The 17257-nt window shown below is 35.4% G+C and overlaps 2 protein-coding genes and 3 non-coding genes across 5 annotated transcripts; 3 read left to right on the forward strand and 2 right to left on the reverse strand.

Annotated features, from left to right (window-relative positions):
• The first annotated feature begins 4175 nt into the window (after positions 1–4175).
• On the forward strand, positions 4176–7851 carry LOC106318755 (ras-related protein RABD2b-like). Its single transcript, XM_013756877.1, has 8 exons — positions 4176–4334; positions 5096–5168; positions 5324–5371; positions 5457–5504; positions 6931–7002; positions 7103–7258; positions 7357–7460; positions 7546–7851. Exons 1-8 carry the CDS (start codon positions 4321–4323, stop codon positions 7640–7642), a joined length of 612 nt encoding a protein of 203 aa, XP_013612331.1. The 5' UTR covers positions 4176–4320; the 3' UTR covers positions 7643–7851.
• A 73-nt stretch (positions 7852–7924) lies between these two features.
• Positions 7925–10000, reverse strand: LOC106318754 (suppressor protein STM1-like). Its single transcript, XM_013756876.1, has 7 exons — positions 9665–10000; positions 9174–9426; positions 9013–9078; positions 8794–8917; positions 8517–8675; positions 8388–8444; positions 7925–8306 (listed from the first exon to the last, which is right to left on the reverse strand). The coding sequence occupies exons 1-7, from the start codon at positions 9819–9821 to the stop codon at positions 8112–8114; spliced, it is 1011 nt and encodes a 336-aa protein (XP_013612330.1). The 5' UTR covers positions 9822–10000; the 3' UTR covers positions 7925–8111.
• Positions 10001–13882: 3882 nt separating this feature from the next.
• Positions 13883–13953, forward strand: TRNAC-GCA. The gene has a single exon. It is a non-coding gene; the product is annotated as a tRNA-Cys (tRNA).
• A 2224-nt stretch (positions 13954–16177) lies between these two features.
• Positions 16178–16248, reverse strand: TRNAC-GCA. The gene has a single exon. It is a non-coding gene; the product is annotated as a tRNA-Cys (tRNA).
• A 404-nt stretch (positions 16249–16652) lies between these two features.
• On the forward strand, positions 16653–16723 carry TRNAC-GCA. The gene has a single exon. It is a non-coding gene; the product is annotated as a tRNA-Cys (tRNA).
• The last annotated feature ends 534 nt before the right edge of the window (positions 16724–17257 follow it).

A 17257-nucleotide genomic window follows, 5' to 3' on the forward strand; every position in this document is an offset into this window, starting at 1 on the left:
TTTTCTATTCAGTCGGTTCCAAAGAAGAAGGGACGTTTGTTCGGTTTGGGTCGTCGCACCCGGTCGGTTCCTCCTTCTTCTGCACCACCGCCCTTTGTTGATCCAGAAGTACTTACGGCTCAGTTGAAGGACAAAGATGATCGTATATCTTTGTTGGAGACCCAGATGGCGGCTCAACAGGCGGGCTATGAGGCACAGAGGAGGCTGAACCAGCAAATGATGGAGATGATGCAGAGGATGTACCCGAACGAGGTGTTCCCGGACGTGCCAGACCCGTAGTTTTTTTTTTTTTTCCAAAAACTCGGAATGTTTTATTTTTATTTGTGAAACTTTGAATATTAATTAATATGATTTCAATTTTAATTTTAATTTCATATTTTCGAATTTAAATTTTAGAAATTTTTTTTTTTAAAAAAATTAATATTTTTTACATTCCGAGGAAATTAATTATATTTTTTACTCGATCGATCGATGCGTTTTTGGACATAAATCCATCGATCGATCTGTTTACAAAAAAACGTTCGGAATATACCGAGGGACCTGTTCCTCGGAATATACCGAGGAAATGCTCCCTCGGTATATTCCGAGGAACATTTCCCTCGGTATATTCCGAGGGACATTCCGAGGAAAGGGGACATGTTCCTCGGAATATTCCGAGGAACATGTCCGTCGGTATATTCCTATCGATCGATGTATATATGTCCAAAAACGCATCGATCGATGAACTTCCGAGGAAATATCCCGACGAAGTTCTCCCTCGGTATATTCCGAGGACATTTCCGACAAACTAGTGATCCTCGAAATTTTCTCGGAAATTTGTTTCCTCGGAATTCCGTCGAAAAATTCCGAGGGATTTCCGAGGAAAGAAGAAATTCCGAGGAATTATTTCCGACGACTTGTTTCGTCGTTATGTCGTCGGAATAACAATATTCCGACGAAATTCCGACGAAATTCCGACGATTTTTTCCCTCAGAATCCTTGCTGTTTTTTTTGTAGTGACATGTTCACGTTATCATTGACTTACACCACAAGCGATGCAAAGCTAAAGAAATAAGCAAATGTTTCCACCTTTCTTTGTCTGTAATTTTCATAGAACGAATAAATCTTTCTTAAAAGCTTTTTCTTTTGGTTCAAAAAGGCTTTATAATCAATATCTTAAGAGATTAATCAGATTCGGAACTTTTTAGCTCCTAAATTTAGTTTTCCTCCGAGAGTATAGAATCAAAAAGAAAAAAAAATAGTGGTAAAGAAGATTGATTGTTGTCAGAAAAAAAATGATTGGATTATTTGTCATTTCTTGAATCATTTACACTGCAGGGCAGTTTCCAAGTTTTATTTACACAATTAGGCAGTTTCAGCTACTGAGACAGTTTATTGTGACTAGAAACAAAACCATTATAACTAAAGTCTTTTATCTAACTAAAGTGGTCCTACCATGTTTTTAAGTTAATTATTATTTTTCTTTGGAACGGAAAAGCAAAAATTTAAAACTAAAAAGCTTCTTCTTCCCATTTCAATCTTTGGTATCTCAATCCTTGGTGCATCATGTCTTCACCGTACTTCCTGGTCCTCATCCGTCATCGCCGACGAATTCAAGCGCAAGCCGTCGCGGTTTGTCTTCTCTTTCGCCACAAAATCATCCTTCCTCCTCCACGTCGTTCTCTCTGCAACTCATCTCCGTTGCACGCTGACAGCAATGCGTGGTGGTCGTGATGCTCGGACTCGGCTGCGGTGGTCGTCGCTTCAGTTACATGATGAAGCTCGAGCAAAAATGGCCAAATCTCACAAAAATTTCAAAATCTAAAGTTGGAAATCAGTTTAGAAGTGATAAAGCAGCAATTTTGAAGTATAATCTACACTTAAAATGCAAAAGAATGAAAAATAAATGAAAGAAATCAATGGTAGCCGCAATAATTGTTGCAGGAAACCCTAAAAAATCTGGGAAATACGAAGATATATTTACTAAAATGCCACTCTTTAAATAAAATTGCAAAAAATGTACTACATGATTTTATATGTACATGGGTACATGTGTACAACACGTGTACATCTTTACATGTGTACATGATTACATGTGTACAAAGATAACATGTGTACATCTTTACATGTGTACATAATTACATGTATACAAAGACAACATGGGTACATCTTTATCTTTACATGTGTACATAGTATATTACTAAAGAAATATATCGTAAAATCGTGTATTCTCTTTAAAATCTTAAACTCATGTTTTAATTCTTAAATGCATTGGAAAATAAATTAAATGAACTAAAATCAAAGCTAATATGAGTAAAACACAAAATCATGTGTGCACCTATTGTCATGTACACCATTTTCAGTTTGACTTGATCTATTTATTATGTATTTTGGTATTGTTTTAGTAAGCAACCACCAATTCACCTATATGTGTACAACGTGTTCACATATATTGGTTCATTTTTTATGTACACGTGTACTTGTCACAAAGTGTACACAAAATAACCTTTCCTATTTGTCTCAAACTTCTAATATGTTCAAGTTTCTTAACGAATTTTCTCCGAGACTTTTAAATATGCAATCTAGATCAAGCAAATATTTTGTTTTTGCATCTCTTATGCGTCCCCTCCTTCTTTCGATTCACAGCCACAACCAAGCTTAATTCTCAACTGTTCATTCTCTGCTGTGAAGCTTCTTCGTTGACATGAATCCGCCGTGGTAGCCGTTGAGAACGGAGTTGGGGGAATGAAGCGTTAAGAAGCGTAAGAGTGTATACATGTGGCTACAATTTCACTTCAAAGAAGAATAATTTTTACCTCTTTAAGCCAAAAAAGGGAACACATTTTGAATCATGTCATATATTACTCAAATCTTATATAGATGAGATGTTATTCATTTTAATTTGGTTGTTGCGGAGATTAGAAGATTATAGGCTAGTAAGAGTATAAATCTCATTTAAAATTTCCACATGTATAATGTTTTAGTGCTATATATGTGTACATCGCTTTACATATCCACATGTACAAAAGGGTGTGTACCATAACCATACAAGCACCTCTATACCAAAATATTTGGGTTCAGTCAGATTTGTATACGCAGGGCCAGACATCTTTTAAATAAAGAGGTGTACATGTGTACGCTAAATATGATAGTGTACATATGTAAAACAACCAGAAATTAATCAAGCTAAGACCTACCATGAAGCTACTATGAAAACACACACACTAATCAGAAGCTCTTAACTAAAATGTGAAGGATGATATTTGGGTTCAGTCAGATTCCAAAGATGTCTGACCCTGCGTGTACATAGGAAGAAGGGAGAAAATTCACATGTACATTGTGTTAACATTATCGTGAGTTCATGAAGTCGTAGATGCTTAGTTATTGAGATAGAAAACCTACAAAAAGAGAAAATTGTGTACACAATCCCTTTGATGTATAACATAAAATTAGGTGTACACATATACAGTTTGAAAGTAATGTACACACGAACTTTTTATTTTGATTTTTTCATTAATGATGAAAAATTACGAAAAGAACCTCGTCTTCTTTCTTGGTCACTGTCGACCAGAAACCCTAATCTCCGCCTCTCTCTCACCTATTTTTCACGATTCCTTACGAATTTCTCCACTTTTTAATGTATTTTGTCCAGATCTGATAGATTTTCAATCATAATTCATGGTTTTACATTCAAAAGTTCAAACAAAACTGTTTTTTTTTTGTTTCTGATTCGTTTAACATTTTGTTTTAAATCTCCACGGCTGAGTGCCAAATTCTTGATGACGCTGCCCGACTCCTGCGTATCACGACGTCCAAAGACCTCATGACGATTTGTTGAAAAAGAATTGAAAAAGAGAATGATGAAAACTTCAAAACGATAAAAAAGAAGAAGATAAAAGTCAATCATTAAAAAAAAAAGAGTTCAGAATGAAAACGATAAGAGAGAGATGATAGTGGATCATACTGATTAGTATATAGTTCTGTTTTAACTTGAAAACTAAATGAAATGTGACGAAGTTAGAAAAAAGTATCTCAATAGCTAAAGCTGCCCTATTTTTATTATAAGTAGCTCAAAACGGCTAATTCTTTCCCATTTCTTTGGGGTCGGCATTCAAACATCAAACAGAAAGCATTTAAAATGCGAAAGCGTGGGGCCCACTAGTTCATTTCTTAAAAAAAAAAAAAAAAAAAAAAAAGAGACCAGTTATTAAGCCGAAGGGGAAAGAAAAGTAAATAACCACTCACCGTTTAGGTCTCTCTCTCTCTCTCTGTCGTCTTTGTTCAGACGTGGAGCCAACTTCTCTATACGTTGGGAGATCGATCTAGATAGGAGACTTAGCCATGAATCCTGAATAGTAAGACGCCTCTCTTCTCATGATTTGATATTTACGAGGATGTGATTTGGATCGAATTACCAGCTTTTTCGTATTGATTTTTTTTTTTTTTTATATGTGATCCTTCCAATTTCCCTCGTTTAAGGTCTTTTTTTTTGTGTTTAGTTTTGTCTGATCGATTATCGATTTGCATAGGTTTAGATCTAGGCGAATTTGACTGAGATCTGCGGTTTATGTTGATTACTTAGAAATTCTCGTAGTTTAGATTCGAGGGTGTAACATTAAAAGGCCTGTTCGTTTATTAAACGCCGCGTCTAACACTTGCGACTGAAATTTTAAGAGAAAACGAGAAAATTTACAGACGCGAGAAAAAAAAATGGAAGAGCATCCATGTTTTTCAGCCGTATGAAAGAGAGAGAAAAGATGAACGGTGACGCTATTTATTTCAGCGGCACAAACATCACCGGAATCCGTCGATTATTCTAACGCGCGTTCTCTATTTTCCTTCACCAGCGACCAGCGCATAAGAAAATTACGAACAAATTTCAGTCGCCAGCGTTGGTCGCGGCGTTTAATGAACGAACATGCCTAATATATGACATTTGATCTCACTCTTTCGTAAGAGGATTCATTGTTCTGGTTTATGCCGACAAACCCATCACCATATCTTTCAGATGTTTGAAACATGACAAAAGACATCATCTTTATGAGTTTTTATAAGCTTCACTTAGATTGTCTTAATGATGTTTTTTTTTCTCCTTTTTTGTTTGTTGTTGTTGCAGTGACTATCTGTTCAAGCTTTTGCTTATCGGTGACTCTGGTGTTGGAAAATCCTGCTTGCTTCTAAGATTTGCTGTATGTAACTCTAGTTTCTGTCCCTTTTAACATTGAACAAAAGTTCAATACTTGTTTCTCGAAAACCATTACTCCATTCTCTGTTTACACTATTGTTTGTATCGTTGTTACTCTTTGCCTTCTTACAGTTTAATATCTCGAATTCGTGTGTACAGGATGATTCTTACCTGGATAGCTACATCAGTACCATTGGTGTTGACTTTGTAAGCATCCTCTTCTCCTTGCTTGTTAATACGCCAAAAACGGGATAAAAAGTATTAAATCTTTTAGTAATGATGTGATGTCCAGAAAATCCGCACAGTTGAACAGGACGGAAAGACAATCAAACTCCAGATCGTAAGTGTTCTTGAGCTGCACAAGCAATATTAATTTTTACAAAGAGCACTTAATCACCCTTGTTGGTATTCTTGGTGTACACAGTGGGACACAGCAGGCCAAGAACGTTTCAGGACAATCACCAGCTAAGAACCCCTCCATAAGAACCCCCTAATATTCATGGTCTGACATGCTGTAATTGGAGTTGCTAGTTGTATAATATAATATGTACGTTCGATCAAAAAATAAAATAATAATAATATGTATGTACGAAAAGGATTTGTACCTATTAATATAGATGAATTATACTTATTCTAACTAGATTTACACATGTTATGTCGCAGATGGTTTGGTTTACTGTTTACATATGCGTTATAGCTGATTTTATACATGTTACAATCGAAAATAGATGATAAATCTAGGCTTATATTTGCTACATGCATGGATTCTTACATGTTAGGACTGTTCGTTTATTAAACGCTACGTCTAACACTTGCGACTGAAATTTTAAGAGAAAACGAGAAAATTTACAGACGCGAGAAAAAAAAATGGAAGAGCATCCATGTTTTTCAGCCGTATGAAAGAGAGAGAAAAGATGAACGGTGACGCTATTTATTTCAGCGGCACAAACATCACCGGAATCCGTCGATTATTCTAACGCGCGTTCTCTATTTTCCTTCACCAGCGACCAGCGCATAAGAAAATTACGAACAAATTTCAGTCGCCAGCGTTGGTCGCGGCGTTTAATGAACGAACATGCCTAATATATGACATTTGATCTCACTCTTTCGTAAGAGGATTCATTGTTCTGGTTTATGCCGACAAACCCATCACCATATCTTTCAGATGTTTGAAACATGACAAAAGACATCATCTTTATGAGTTTTTATAAGCTTCACTTAGATTGTCTTAATGATGTTTTTTTTTCTCCTTTTTTGTTTGTTGTTGTTGCAGTGACTATCTGTTCAAGCTTTTGCTTATCGGTGACTCTGGTGTTGGAAAATCCTGCTTGCTTCTAAGATTTGCTGTATGTAACTCTAGTTTCTGTCCCTTTTAACATTGAACAAAAGTTCAATACTTGTTTCTCGAAAACCATTACTCCATTCTCTGTTTACACTATTGTTTGTATCGTTGTTACTCTTTGCCTTCTTACAGTTTAATATCTCGAATTCGTGTGTACAGGATGATTCTTACCTGGATAGCTACATCAGTACCATTGGTGTTGACTTTGTAAGCATCCTCTTCTCCTTGCTTGTTAATACGCCAAAAACGGGATAAAAAGTATTAAATCTTTTAGTAATGATGTGATGTCCAGAAAATCCGCACAGTTGAACAGGACGGAAAGACAATCAAACTCCAGATCGTAAGTGTTCTTGAGCTGCACAAGCAATATTAATTTTTACAAAGAGCACTTAATCACCCTTGTTGGTATTCTTGGTGTACACAGTGGGACACAGCAGGCCAAGAACGTTTCAGGACAATCACCAGCAGCTACTACAGAGGAGCTCATGGGATCATTGTATGCACTCTCACTCTCTCAACAAATCAAATCATCTTTCTTGTTAATACATGATATATCCTTCTTTTGGTTGACCCTCACAATTGACGTTTCTTGGCAGGTCACTTATGATGTCACTGACCAAGAGAGCTTCAACAACGTCAAACAATGGCTTAATGAAATCGACCGTTACGCCAGTGAGAATGTCAACAAGCTGCTCGTTGGGAACAAAAACGATCTCACCTCACAGAAGGTTGTATCCACTGAGACAGCTCAGGTAAATAAACCAAACCAACCAAGTGGCCTCTTTTTGTGTAAACCTTGTCGAAATGATAATAATAAACATTGTTTTATCCCCTTCTCCTCCTCCTACAGGCGTTTGCAGATGAACTTGGGATCCCTTTCTTGGAAACAAGTGCCAAAAATGCAACCAATGTTGAAGAAGCTTTCATGGCCATGACTGCTGCTATTAAGACCAGGTTTGGAATTAGATTCTCTACTTGTGCTCCTTAGCCCCTTTTTACTTCCATACTTAAAACCGTTTTGTTGTTTTTTTGTCTGCAGAATGGCTAGCCAACCATCTGGAGGTGCCAAGCCACCGACTGTCCAGATTCGCGGACAGCCAGTGAACCAGCAGCAATCAGGATGTTGCTCTTCTTGATTCCCCATTAGTCTCAACAAGTTCTCTTTGGATCATTACACCATTATAATCATTTGTTTGCATTGCATGTAAGAAGACTTCCCCAATTGACACACTTCCTTTTCTTCTGTTTCATGGCTTTGCTATTCTTTTCCGATGTATTTTGAAATTCAACATTCTCTAGTAAAAGGTCCTTCCATGCAAATAAAGCAAAGTAGCCTTTTTCTATTTTCTCCACTCTCAGAATGTAAATCCGAAATATATAATTCATGTTTTAAAGATTAGATTAATATGACAGTAAATAAACTATGGCAGATAAGATCAAAAGAATCTAAAATTTTGTGAGACAAAAGGATATTATAATTTTGTTTTTCCATCATAAAGTCAAAGCTACCAAAAAATGATGGAGAACTAAGACAACAAAATTAAACTAAAAGAGAGTGGAGATAGATAGATAGGTAGATGCTTGGAAGGATCAGAAAGGGTGTCTTTAGCTGGCCAACGATGGGAACTGAGCACTGTCTCCGATAGCTGGAGCAGGAGCAGAGGCTCCTCCATTCCTTTGGTTTCCTCCTCCGTTGACTTTTCCATCCCTCTGTCCACGACCTCCTCTTCCACGGTATCCACCTCTTGGGTTGTAGGTCTCTCCATTAGCCGGCTTCAAAAACTCGTTTATGCTCAACGACTGTAAACACAAAACAAAGCAAAGATTCAGTACACACTGTTCAAACCCGAAAGACTTGTATTAAGAGAAAGAAACAAAGACCTTCTTGGCCTTCTCTTCTTTCTCAGCAGCATCTTTGCGTTTGTCCTTGTCGGATCCCTGGAAAACACCAGCATCATCAACTCTTGCTCTATAAGAAACAATAAAAACTAGAATAATTGAGATTCTCACCAGCTTGATGAAGATCTCCTCATCATTGGACTTCTTGTTAGAGAGCTGTTGCATAGACTCGAACACTTTGGTGTCAACTTTCCTTTCCTCCACCTTTGTGGCTTGCAGAGCTTTCTTCTTCTCCTCCAGAATCTTCTCATACTCTTCCAGCGTCATCTCCTACAACGAACTCATACCAATTTCAAAGTTAGTCTACATAGTTCCTTGACGCTAAAACTTTTGACTTCTCTCATCTCAAATAACATGTTAAAAGTAGCCGATGATGTTTATACTGTACCTTGTCCTCAGGCTCTTGCTCAACTTCAGGAGCTTCTTTCTTTGCATCAGTGGTGGCATCCTCACCGCCTTCCTTCTCAGCAACAGGGCTCTTCTCAACCTCCGTTGTAGGTTCCTCGGTTGCTCTAATATCAGACAAACAAAAGAGTTTATTACTCATTCATTCTATAGGTACAAACAAAAATGGCAGGAAGTTCACACTGAAGAGAGGGATGCTTACGGTTGAATATCATCTTCAGGAGTACCCCAGTTTCCACGACCACCACCCTCACGTTTCACGTCATTACTAGCAAACATCAAGTCAAAACAAACAAACAAAAATCACAAACAGCAGCAGTAAGTCGGTAACCAAAGTAGAAGAGCTAAAAAAGAAAGCTTTACCTACGACCGGTTCCACTACGGCGGTCATAGACCCTCCTTGGGCGTTCAACATCACCAGTTTTACCATTGGCAAATCCACCAATGTGACCTCCACGACCACCACTTTCACGGTGTCCGCGGAACCCACCGTTCCTTTCTCCATCCTTTGGTCCATCCTTTGGATCATGAGGTCTGTTTCCACCGGGGTTAAACGAACCACGAGGAGGCCCACCACCATCACGACCTCCCGAAGGACCATTCCTCGACTCCCTCACTACATTTTATCAAAAAAAATTCAAGATAATGATGCAAATGACAACATAGATGCTTTTATTACACGTTACAAAAAAAAAACTAAGACAGTAGTAACACACTCGAACCCTCCAAATGACAAAATCATACATTTGTCTATCTATCTTTTATTACAACCATCAACAAGATTCACTTTAACTGAATCAGTCAAACGCTACTCTGAAAAACTAAAGCTGTTACGAATCAAAGAAACATTTTACCAGCTTGAGAAGGAGGAGACGGCTTGGTTGGGAACTTAGCGGCTTTAGCAGGCTGAACAGGAGCTGTTTTCTCGACCTTCTTCGGTAAACTCAAAACAATCTGGCTTGGATCCTCAGCGTCATCTCCTAAGAGATCGAACGGGTTCAAACTCGCCATTTCCGGAATCAAAAAAAAACGAGTCACACGAAAACACTGCTTGCTTGATCGGTTTTAAGCCTTGTTGACTAGACGAGTTCAACAAGAGGACAAAGATGGAACAAGAGAATCGAGTGAGGAGTGAGTAGCTAGTGGGAAGACCCTAGCAAATATGCGGCGGAGGGTTAAAGTTTATGCGCTTGAAACCTAATCTGCAATGTTTTGTTAACCGGACCTTGTGATTCCGTATTGTCATTGGGACGGTCCAGTCTAACCGATTTTATTTATTCATAAAATCTAGGTTATAATCCTCACTTTAAAAGCGTGAAAAAATCTTTTTTTTTTAAATTTAATTTACGTAATAAAAATGTTTAAAGATTTTTACTGGTGTATTTGAAAAAACTATAGTTATATTATTTTAAATTTATATTAAATATGAAAATTATATAATATACTATTGGACTTGTGTATACAAATTATTTTAAGTAGTATTATTTATTTTGTGTTCTGTTACATATTATAATATATATATATATATATGGAATAATAAAGAAGATATTATGGTGCCGGTATAGACCGAAATCCCGTTATGATCCAATTCTGACTGGTAATAGATACCAGGACTTTGTAATATTTGATTGATCACAACTCGGTATATTCCGTTTACTATAGAAGTTCCAAGGGAATTCATTAAAGGAACGTTTCCAATAAAAATTCTTTGTTCTTACATATTCTTCTGAATTATATGTATCCGCGGGATTAATTTGGAAAACCAATAGGAATATGCAAGAACAAAGAATTTTTATTGGAAACGTTCCTTTAATGAATTCCCTTGGAACTTCTATAGTAAACGGAATATACCGAGTTGTGATCAATCAAATATTACAAAGTCCTGGTATCTATTACCAGTCAGAATTGGATCATAACGGGATTTCGGTCTATACCGGCACCATAATATCAGATTGGGGGGGCAGGCTAGAATTAGAGATTGATAAAAAAGCAAGAATATGGGCTCGTGTGAGTAGGAAACAGAAAATATCTATTCTAGTTCTATCATCAGCTATGGGTTCGAATCTAAGAGAAATTCTAGAGAATGTTTGCTACCCTGAAATTTTCTTATCTTTCTTAACCGATAAGGAGAAAAAAAAAATTGGGTCAAAAGAAAATGCTATTTTGGAGTTTTATCAACAATTTTCTTGTGTAGGTGGGGATCCAATATTTTCTGAATCCTTATGTAAGGAATTACAAAAAAAATTCTTTCACCAAAGGTGTGAATTGGGGAGGATTGGTCGCCGAAATATTAACTGGAGACTGAATCTTAATATACCTCAGAACAATATATTTTTGTTACCACGAGATATATTAGCAGCTGCCGATCATTTGATTGGGATGAAATTTGGAATGGGTACACTTGATGATATGAATCATTTGAAAAATAAACGTATTCGCTCTGTAGCGGATCTTTTACAAGACCAGCTCGGGTTGGCTCTGGCTCGTTTAGAAAATGTAGTTAAGGGAACTATAGGCGGAGCAATTAGGCATAAATTGATACCTACTCCTCAGAATTTGGTAACTTCAACTCCGTTAACAACTACTTATGAATCCTTTTTCGGATTACATCCATTATCTCAAGTTTTGGATCGCACTAATCCATTGACACAAATCGTTCATGGGAGAAAGTTGAGTTATTTGGGCCCTGGCGGATTAACAGGGCGAACTGCTAATTTTCAAATACGCCCATAGTGACTAGGATGGATATCTCGTATCCGAAAATTAGCAGTTCGCCCTGTTAATCCGCCAGGGCCCAAATAACTCAACTTTCTCCCATGAACGATTTGTGTCAATGGATTAGTGCGATCCAAAACTTGAGATAATGGATGTAATCCGAAAAAGGATTCATAAGTAGTTGTTAACGGAGTTGAAGTTACCAAATTCTGAGGAGTAGGTATCAATTTATGCCTAATTGCTCCGCCTATAGTTCCCTTAACTACATTTTCTAAACGAGCCAGAGCCAACCCGAGCTGGTCTTGTAAAAGATCCGCTACAGAGCGAATACGTTTATTTTTCAAATGATTCATATCATCAAGTGTACCCATTCCAAATTTCATCCCAATCAAATGATCGGCAGCTGCTAATATATCTCGTGGTAACAAAAATATATTGTTCTGAGGTATATTAAGATTCAGTCTCCAGTTAATATTTCGGCGACCAATCCTCCCCAATTCACACCTTTGGTGAAAGAATTTTTTTTGTAATTCCTTACATAAGGATTCAGAAAATATTGGATCCCCACCTACACAAGAAAATTGTTGATAAAACTCCAAAATAGCATTTTCTTTTGACCCAATTTTTTTTTCTCCTTATCGGTTAAGAAAGATAAGAAAATTTCAGGGTAGCAAACATTCTCTAGAATTTCTCTTAGATTCGAACCCATAGCTGATGATAGAACTAGAATAGATATTTTCTGTTTCCTACTCACACGAGCCCATATTCTTGCTTTTTTATCAATCTCTAATTCTAGCCTGCCCCCCCAATCTGATATTATGGTGCCGGTATAGACCGAAATCCCGTTATGATCCAATTCTGACTGGTAATAGATACCAGGACTTTGTAATATTTGATTGATCACAACTCGGTATATTCCGTTTACTATAGAAGTTCCAAGGGAATTCATTAAAGGAACGTTTCCAATAAAAATTCTTTGTTCTTGCATATTCCTATTGGTTTTCCAAATTAATCCCGCGGATACATATAATTCAGAAGAATATGTAAGTAATTCATAGACAGCATCTCGTTCTTTTATCAGAGGTTCTACCAATTGATATGTTTCCACAAATAATTGAAATTCAATTTCGTGATCTATATCTTCAATTTTTGGAAATTGCGAAAGTTCTTCTATTAAACCCTGATCAATAAACCGATAAAACCCTTCAAATTGTATCTGATTAAATCCGGGTATTGTAGATGTTCCCTCTTTTCCACCCCCGAGCATCTTTTTTGAATTTATCATTTATCCGTTTATTTTAAAAATCCCATATCTCATTCTTCACCGAATCATATAGATAGAATTCGATCTAGCAATAATGGAATTTCTATTCTGTTTACTGAATCACATGAAATTTTATCCAACTCCAAGATATATGGAATGTATGAAATCCGTATGAACGGAGACTAGATTCAATTGGAATTTTTTTTTATAAGAAAGAGATCCAAATGGAACAGAATTTAGAAATACCGCTGGAACTTATGGAGTTTTGTAACGACTAGAAAAAAAGTAATTTCATTTTCACCTATGATATTACATATTCCAATTCGATCGCATACCATAAAAAACGGTATTCATGATAGGATCTGTTCGAGCAGATAAACATATAAGAAATAGAAAACTTTTTTTTAAACACTTTACTTTTTCATGTATTTGTATTTCATTGTTCAAAAAAATATTTGCAGAAAAAAGATGGATTTTTACCTATTTTGAATAGAATATTTAGAATATCATTGAATTGAAGTAGGTAAGAAAACGTATGTTTTTTTATTTATTAATTTTTATTATTATTAAAATAAAAAAGAATGCACAGGTATATATATATGTCTCTTTTTCTTCTTTTATTGTGGTACAGTTCTATTTGGAACAGCACATGCTGTGCTCTACCAAAAATTAAAATTTTTTTTTCAATGTATTCAATGAAAAATTTCAATACAAAAATTTATTGAGAATTACTCCTCAAAAGCATCCCTAGAGAGATAAAATACCCCATTATAGAGCTATACAAGGTAACGTATGTTCTGATTCTGGGGTTTACATATACTCATTATTAGTGTTATAATTCAAATGGAAGAAGATTTCTTTTTAATTGAAAAAACTCAATATAGATTAGGTATAAATCTATTTCTAATGATTTTCTTATCTTATTAGAAATAAAAAATGTAAATTTAAATTCAAAAAAGGTCATGAATTTACAGTCAATAGTTAATGGTTCTGATTTGTACTAGATTCTATATTTTGTGACTGAAAATCTATATTTTTTTCGGAGTTGAAAAAAAAAAACAAGAGAAAATTTGAATCTAGTACAAATCATTTTGGCGGCATGGCCGAGTGGTAAGGCGGGGGACTGCAAATCCTTTTTCCCCAGTTCAAATCCGGGTGCCGCCTCAACAGGAGACTTGAAATCTCCTGTTATAAAACTATAACAAACGTAGGAAAAGACTCTTGATACTTTCTTTTCGTGATTCTAAGCCCCTGGCTCTCGAGGTTCTATTCTCTAACCTAAAGTTTTACCTATCAGATTAGAGGAAAACTAAAACGAGTGGAGGGAAATCCATTAGATTGGATAGGCAGAGAGGGAATTAAATTAATAGTTTTGGAAAGGATCTAAGATACTTTGGATATAGACTCATGAAAGTGTCGGAATGCTCAGACATTCAATCAATATTAGATTAGATGAAGAATTGCCTTTCGTTTTACTTCAAATAAAAATAAAAAACGATAAAAGAAAGAAAAAAGATTATTCTTTCTACATATGAGTCAGATTCTTTGGATACTTCGAAAAGTATCTGTTTACTTGTGTTTACATCTTGTCGATTCTACTAGAAATTCTATAATTAAGAATAACTCATTATAAGATAAGTGGATTTTTTGGAGTAGTTCATCAATGGTGACCAAATATCTCTCCCTTTTTTTGACTCTGCACCAGTGATTTCACTATTATTAGTGAACAATAATGGAAAAGTTTCTTCATATTCATAGGGGACAGAATTCACATGGATATAGTAAGTCTCGCATGGGCTGGTTTAATGGTAGTTTTTACATTTTCCCTCTCTCTCGTAGTGTGGGGAAGAAGTGGACTCTAGAAGTACTCCTAATTGCGATAATAATCAAACTCTATCAACCTGTATCAATTGTTTTAGTTTTCTAGACCGGCCGGCAATTTTTTTTAAGATCTTTTTTTAGAAATTGGATTTATGTTTTGTTTTATTGACTCATTTTATTTTTTGATATCAGAGTTTATACCGTTAACCATTCATGGGATAACCCCCTTTCGAAACCTCAAGAGGTTTCCATCGAATTCGGATTATCCGTATTAAATGGATCAAACAAACAAATGAAATTGAGAAAGTATGTACATAGATTTCATATTCTATATTAATTTATATTTACATTTATAAAGAAAAAGAGAGATATGGGTGGATTCCTTTATATTAAGATATTTCACTTGTATCTTTATACATTACAATAACCATAATGGCTAGTATGGTAGAAAGAGATCTCTTTCTACCATACTAGCCATTATGGTTATTGTAATGTATAAAGATACAAGTGAAATATCTTAATATAAAGGAATCCACCCATATCTCTCTTTTTCTTTATAAATGTAAATATAAATTAATATAGAATATGAAATCTATGTACATACTTTCTCAATTTCATTTGTTTGTTTGATCCATTTAATACGGATAATCCGAATTCGATGGAAACCTCTTGAGATTTCGAAAGGGGGTTATCCCATGAATGGTTAACGGTATAAACTCTGATATCAAAAAATAAAATGAGTCAATAAAACAAAACATAAATCCAATTTCTAAAAAAAGATCTTAAAAAAAATTGCCGGCCGGTCTAGAAAACTAAAACAATTGATACAGGTTGATAGAGTTTGATTATTATCGCAATTAGGAGTACTTCTAGAGTCCACTTCTTCCCCACACTACGAGAGAGAGGGAAAATGTAAAAACTACCATTAAACCAGCCCATGCGAGACTTACTATATCCATGTGAATTCTGTCCCCTATGAATATGAAGAAACTTTTCCATTATTGTTCACTAATAATAGTGAAATCACTGGTGCAGAGTCAAAAAAAGGGAGAGATATTTGGTCACCATTGATGAACTACTCCAAAAAATCCACTTATCTTATAATGAGTTATTCTTAATTATAGAATTTCTAGTAGAATCGACAAGATGTAAACACAAGTAAACAGATACTTTTCGAAGTATCCAAAGAATCTGACTCATATGTAGAAAGAATAATCTTTTTTCTTTCTTTTATCGTTTTTTATTTTTATTTGAAGTAAAACGAAAGGCAATTCTTCATCTAATCTAATATTGATTGAATGTCTGAGCATTCCGACACTTTCATGAGTCTATATCCAAAGTATCTTAGATCCTTTCCAAAACTATTAATTTAATTCCCTCTCTGCCTATCCAATCTAATGGATTTCCCTCCACTCGTTTTAGTTTTCCTCTAATCTGATAGGTAAAACTTTAGGTTAGAGAATAGAACCTCGAGAGCCAGGGGCTTAGAATCACGAAAAGAAAGTATCAAGAGTCTTTTCCTACGTTTGTTATAGTTTTATAACAGGAGATTTCAAGTCTCCTGTTGAGGCGGCACCCGGATTTGAACTGGGGAAAAAGGATTTGCAGTCCCCCGCCTTACCACTCGGCCATGCCGCCAAAATGATTTGTACTAGATTCAAATTTTCTCTTGTTTTTTTTTTCAACTCCGAAAAAAATATAGATTTTCAGTCACAAAATATAGAATCTAGTACAAATCAGAACCATTAACTATTGACTGTAAATTCATGACCTTTTTTGAATTTAAATTTACATTTTTTATTTCTAATAAGATAAGAAAATCATTAGAAATAGATTAGGTATAAATCTATTTCTAATGATTTTCTTATCTTATTAGAAATAAAAAATGTAAATTTAAATTCAAAAAAGGTCATGAATTTACAGTCAATAGTTAATGGTTCTGATTTGTACTAGATTCTATATTTTGTGACTGAAAATCTATATTTTTTTCGGAGTTGAAAAAAAAAAACAAGAGAAAATTTGAATCTAGTACAAATCATTTTGGCGGCATGGCCGAGTGGTAAGGCGGGGGACTGCAAATCCTTTTTCCCCAGTTCAAATCCGGGTGCCGCCTCAACAGGAGACTTGAAATCTCCTGTTATAAAACTATAACAAACGTAGGAAAAGACTCTTGATACTTTCTTTTCGTGATTCTAAGCCCCTGGCTCTCGAGGTTCTATTCTCTAACCTAAAGTTTTACCTATCAGATTAGAGGAAAACTAAAACGAGTGGAGGGAAATCCATTAGATTGGATAGGCAGAGAGGGAATTAAATTAATAGTTTTGGAAAGGATCTAAGATACTTTGGATATAGACTCATGAAAGTGTCGGAATGCTCAGACATTCAATCAATATTAGATTAGATGAAGAATTGCCTTTCGTTTTACTTCAAATAAAAATAAAAAACGATAAAAGAAAGAAAAAAGATTATTCTTTCTACATATGAGTCAGATTCTTTGGATACTTCGAAAAGTATCTGTTTACTTGTGTTTACATCTTGTCGATTCTACTAGAAATTCTATAATTAAGAATAACTCATTATAAGATAAGTGGATTTTTTGGAGTAGTTCATCAATGGTGACCAAATATCTCTCCCTTTTTTTGACTCT

This window comes from Brassica oleracea, chromosome C9, assembly GCF_000695525.1.
Source record: "Brassica oleracea var. oleracea cultivar TO1000 chromosome C9, BOL, whole genome shotgun sequence".
In the NCBI taxonomy this organism is placed as follows: domain Eukaryota; kingdom Viridiplantae; phylum Streptophyta; class Magnoliopsida; order Brassicales; family Brassicaceae; genus Brassica; species Brassica oleracea.

What these genes read in the sequence shown, in the direction of transcription:
- LOC106318755 (XM_013756877.1), top strand. An exon ending in GAGGAGCTCATGGGATCATT is followed by an intron (nt 7,003 to 7,102) that starts GTATGCACTCTC and finishes GTTTCTTGGCAG; the next exon opens with GTCACTTATGATGTCACTGA. An exon ending in ACTGCTGCTATTAAGACCAG is followed by an intron (nt 7,461 to 7,545) that starts GTTTGGAATTAG and finishes TTTTGTCTGCAG; the next exon opens with AATGGCTAGCCAACCATCTG.
- LOC106318754 (XM_013756876.1), bottom strand. Translation starts at nt 9,821, where the DNA reads ATGGCGAGTTTGAACCCGTTCGATCTCTTAGGAGATGACGCTGAGGAT. An exon ending in CCTGAAGATGATATTCAACC is followed by an intron (nt 8,918 to 9,012) that starts GTAAGCATCCCT and finishes GTCTGATATTAG; the next exon opens with AGCAACCGAGGAACCTACAA. An exon ending in AGCAAGAGCCTGAGGACAAG is followed by an intron (nt 8,676 to 8,793) that starts GTACAGTATAAA and finishes AGTTCGTTGTAG; the next exon opens with GAGATGACGCTGGAAGAGTA.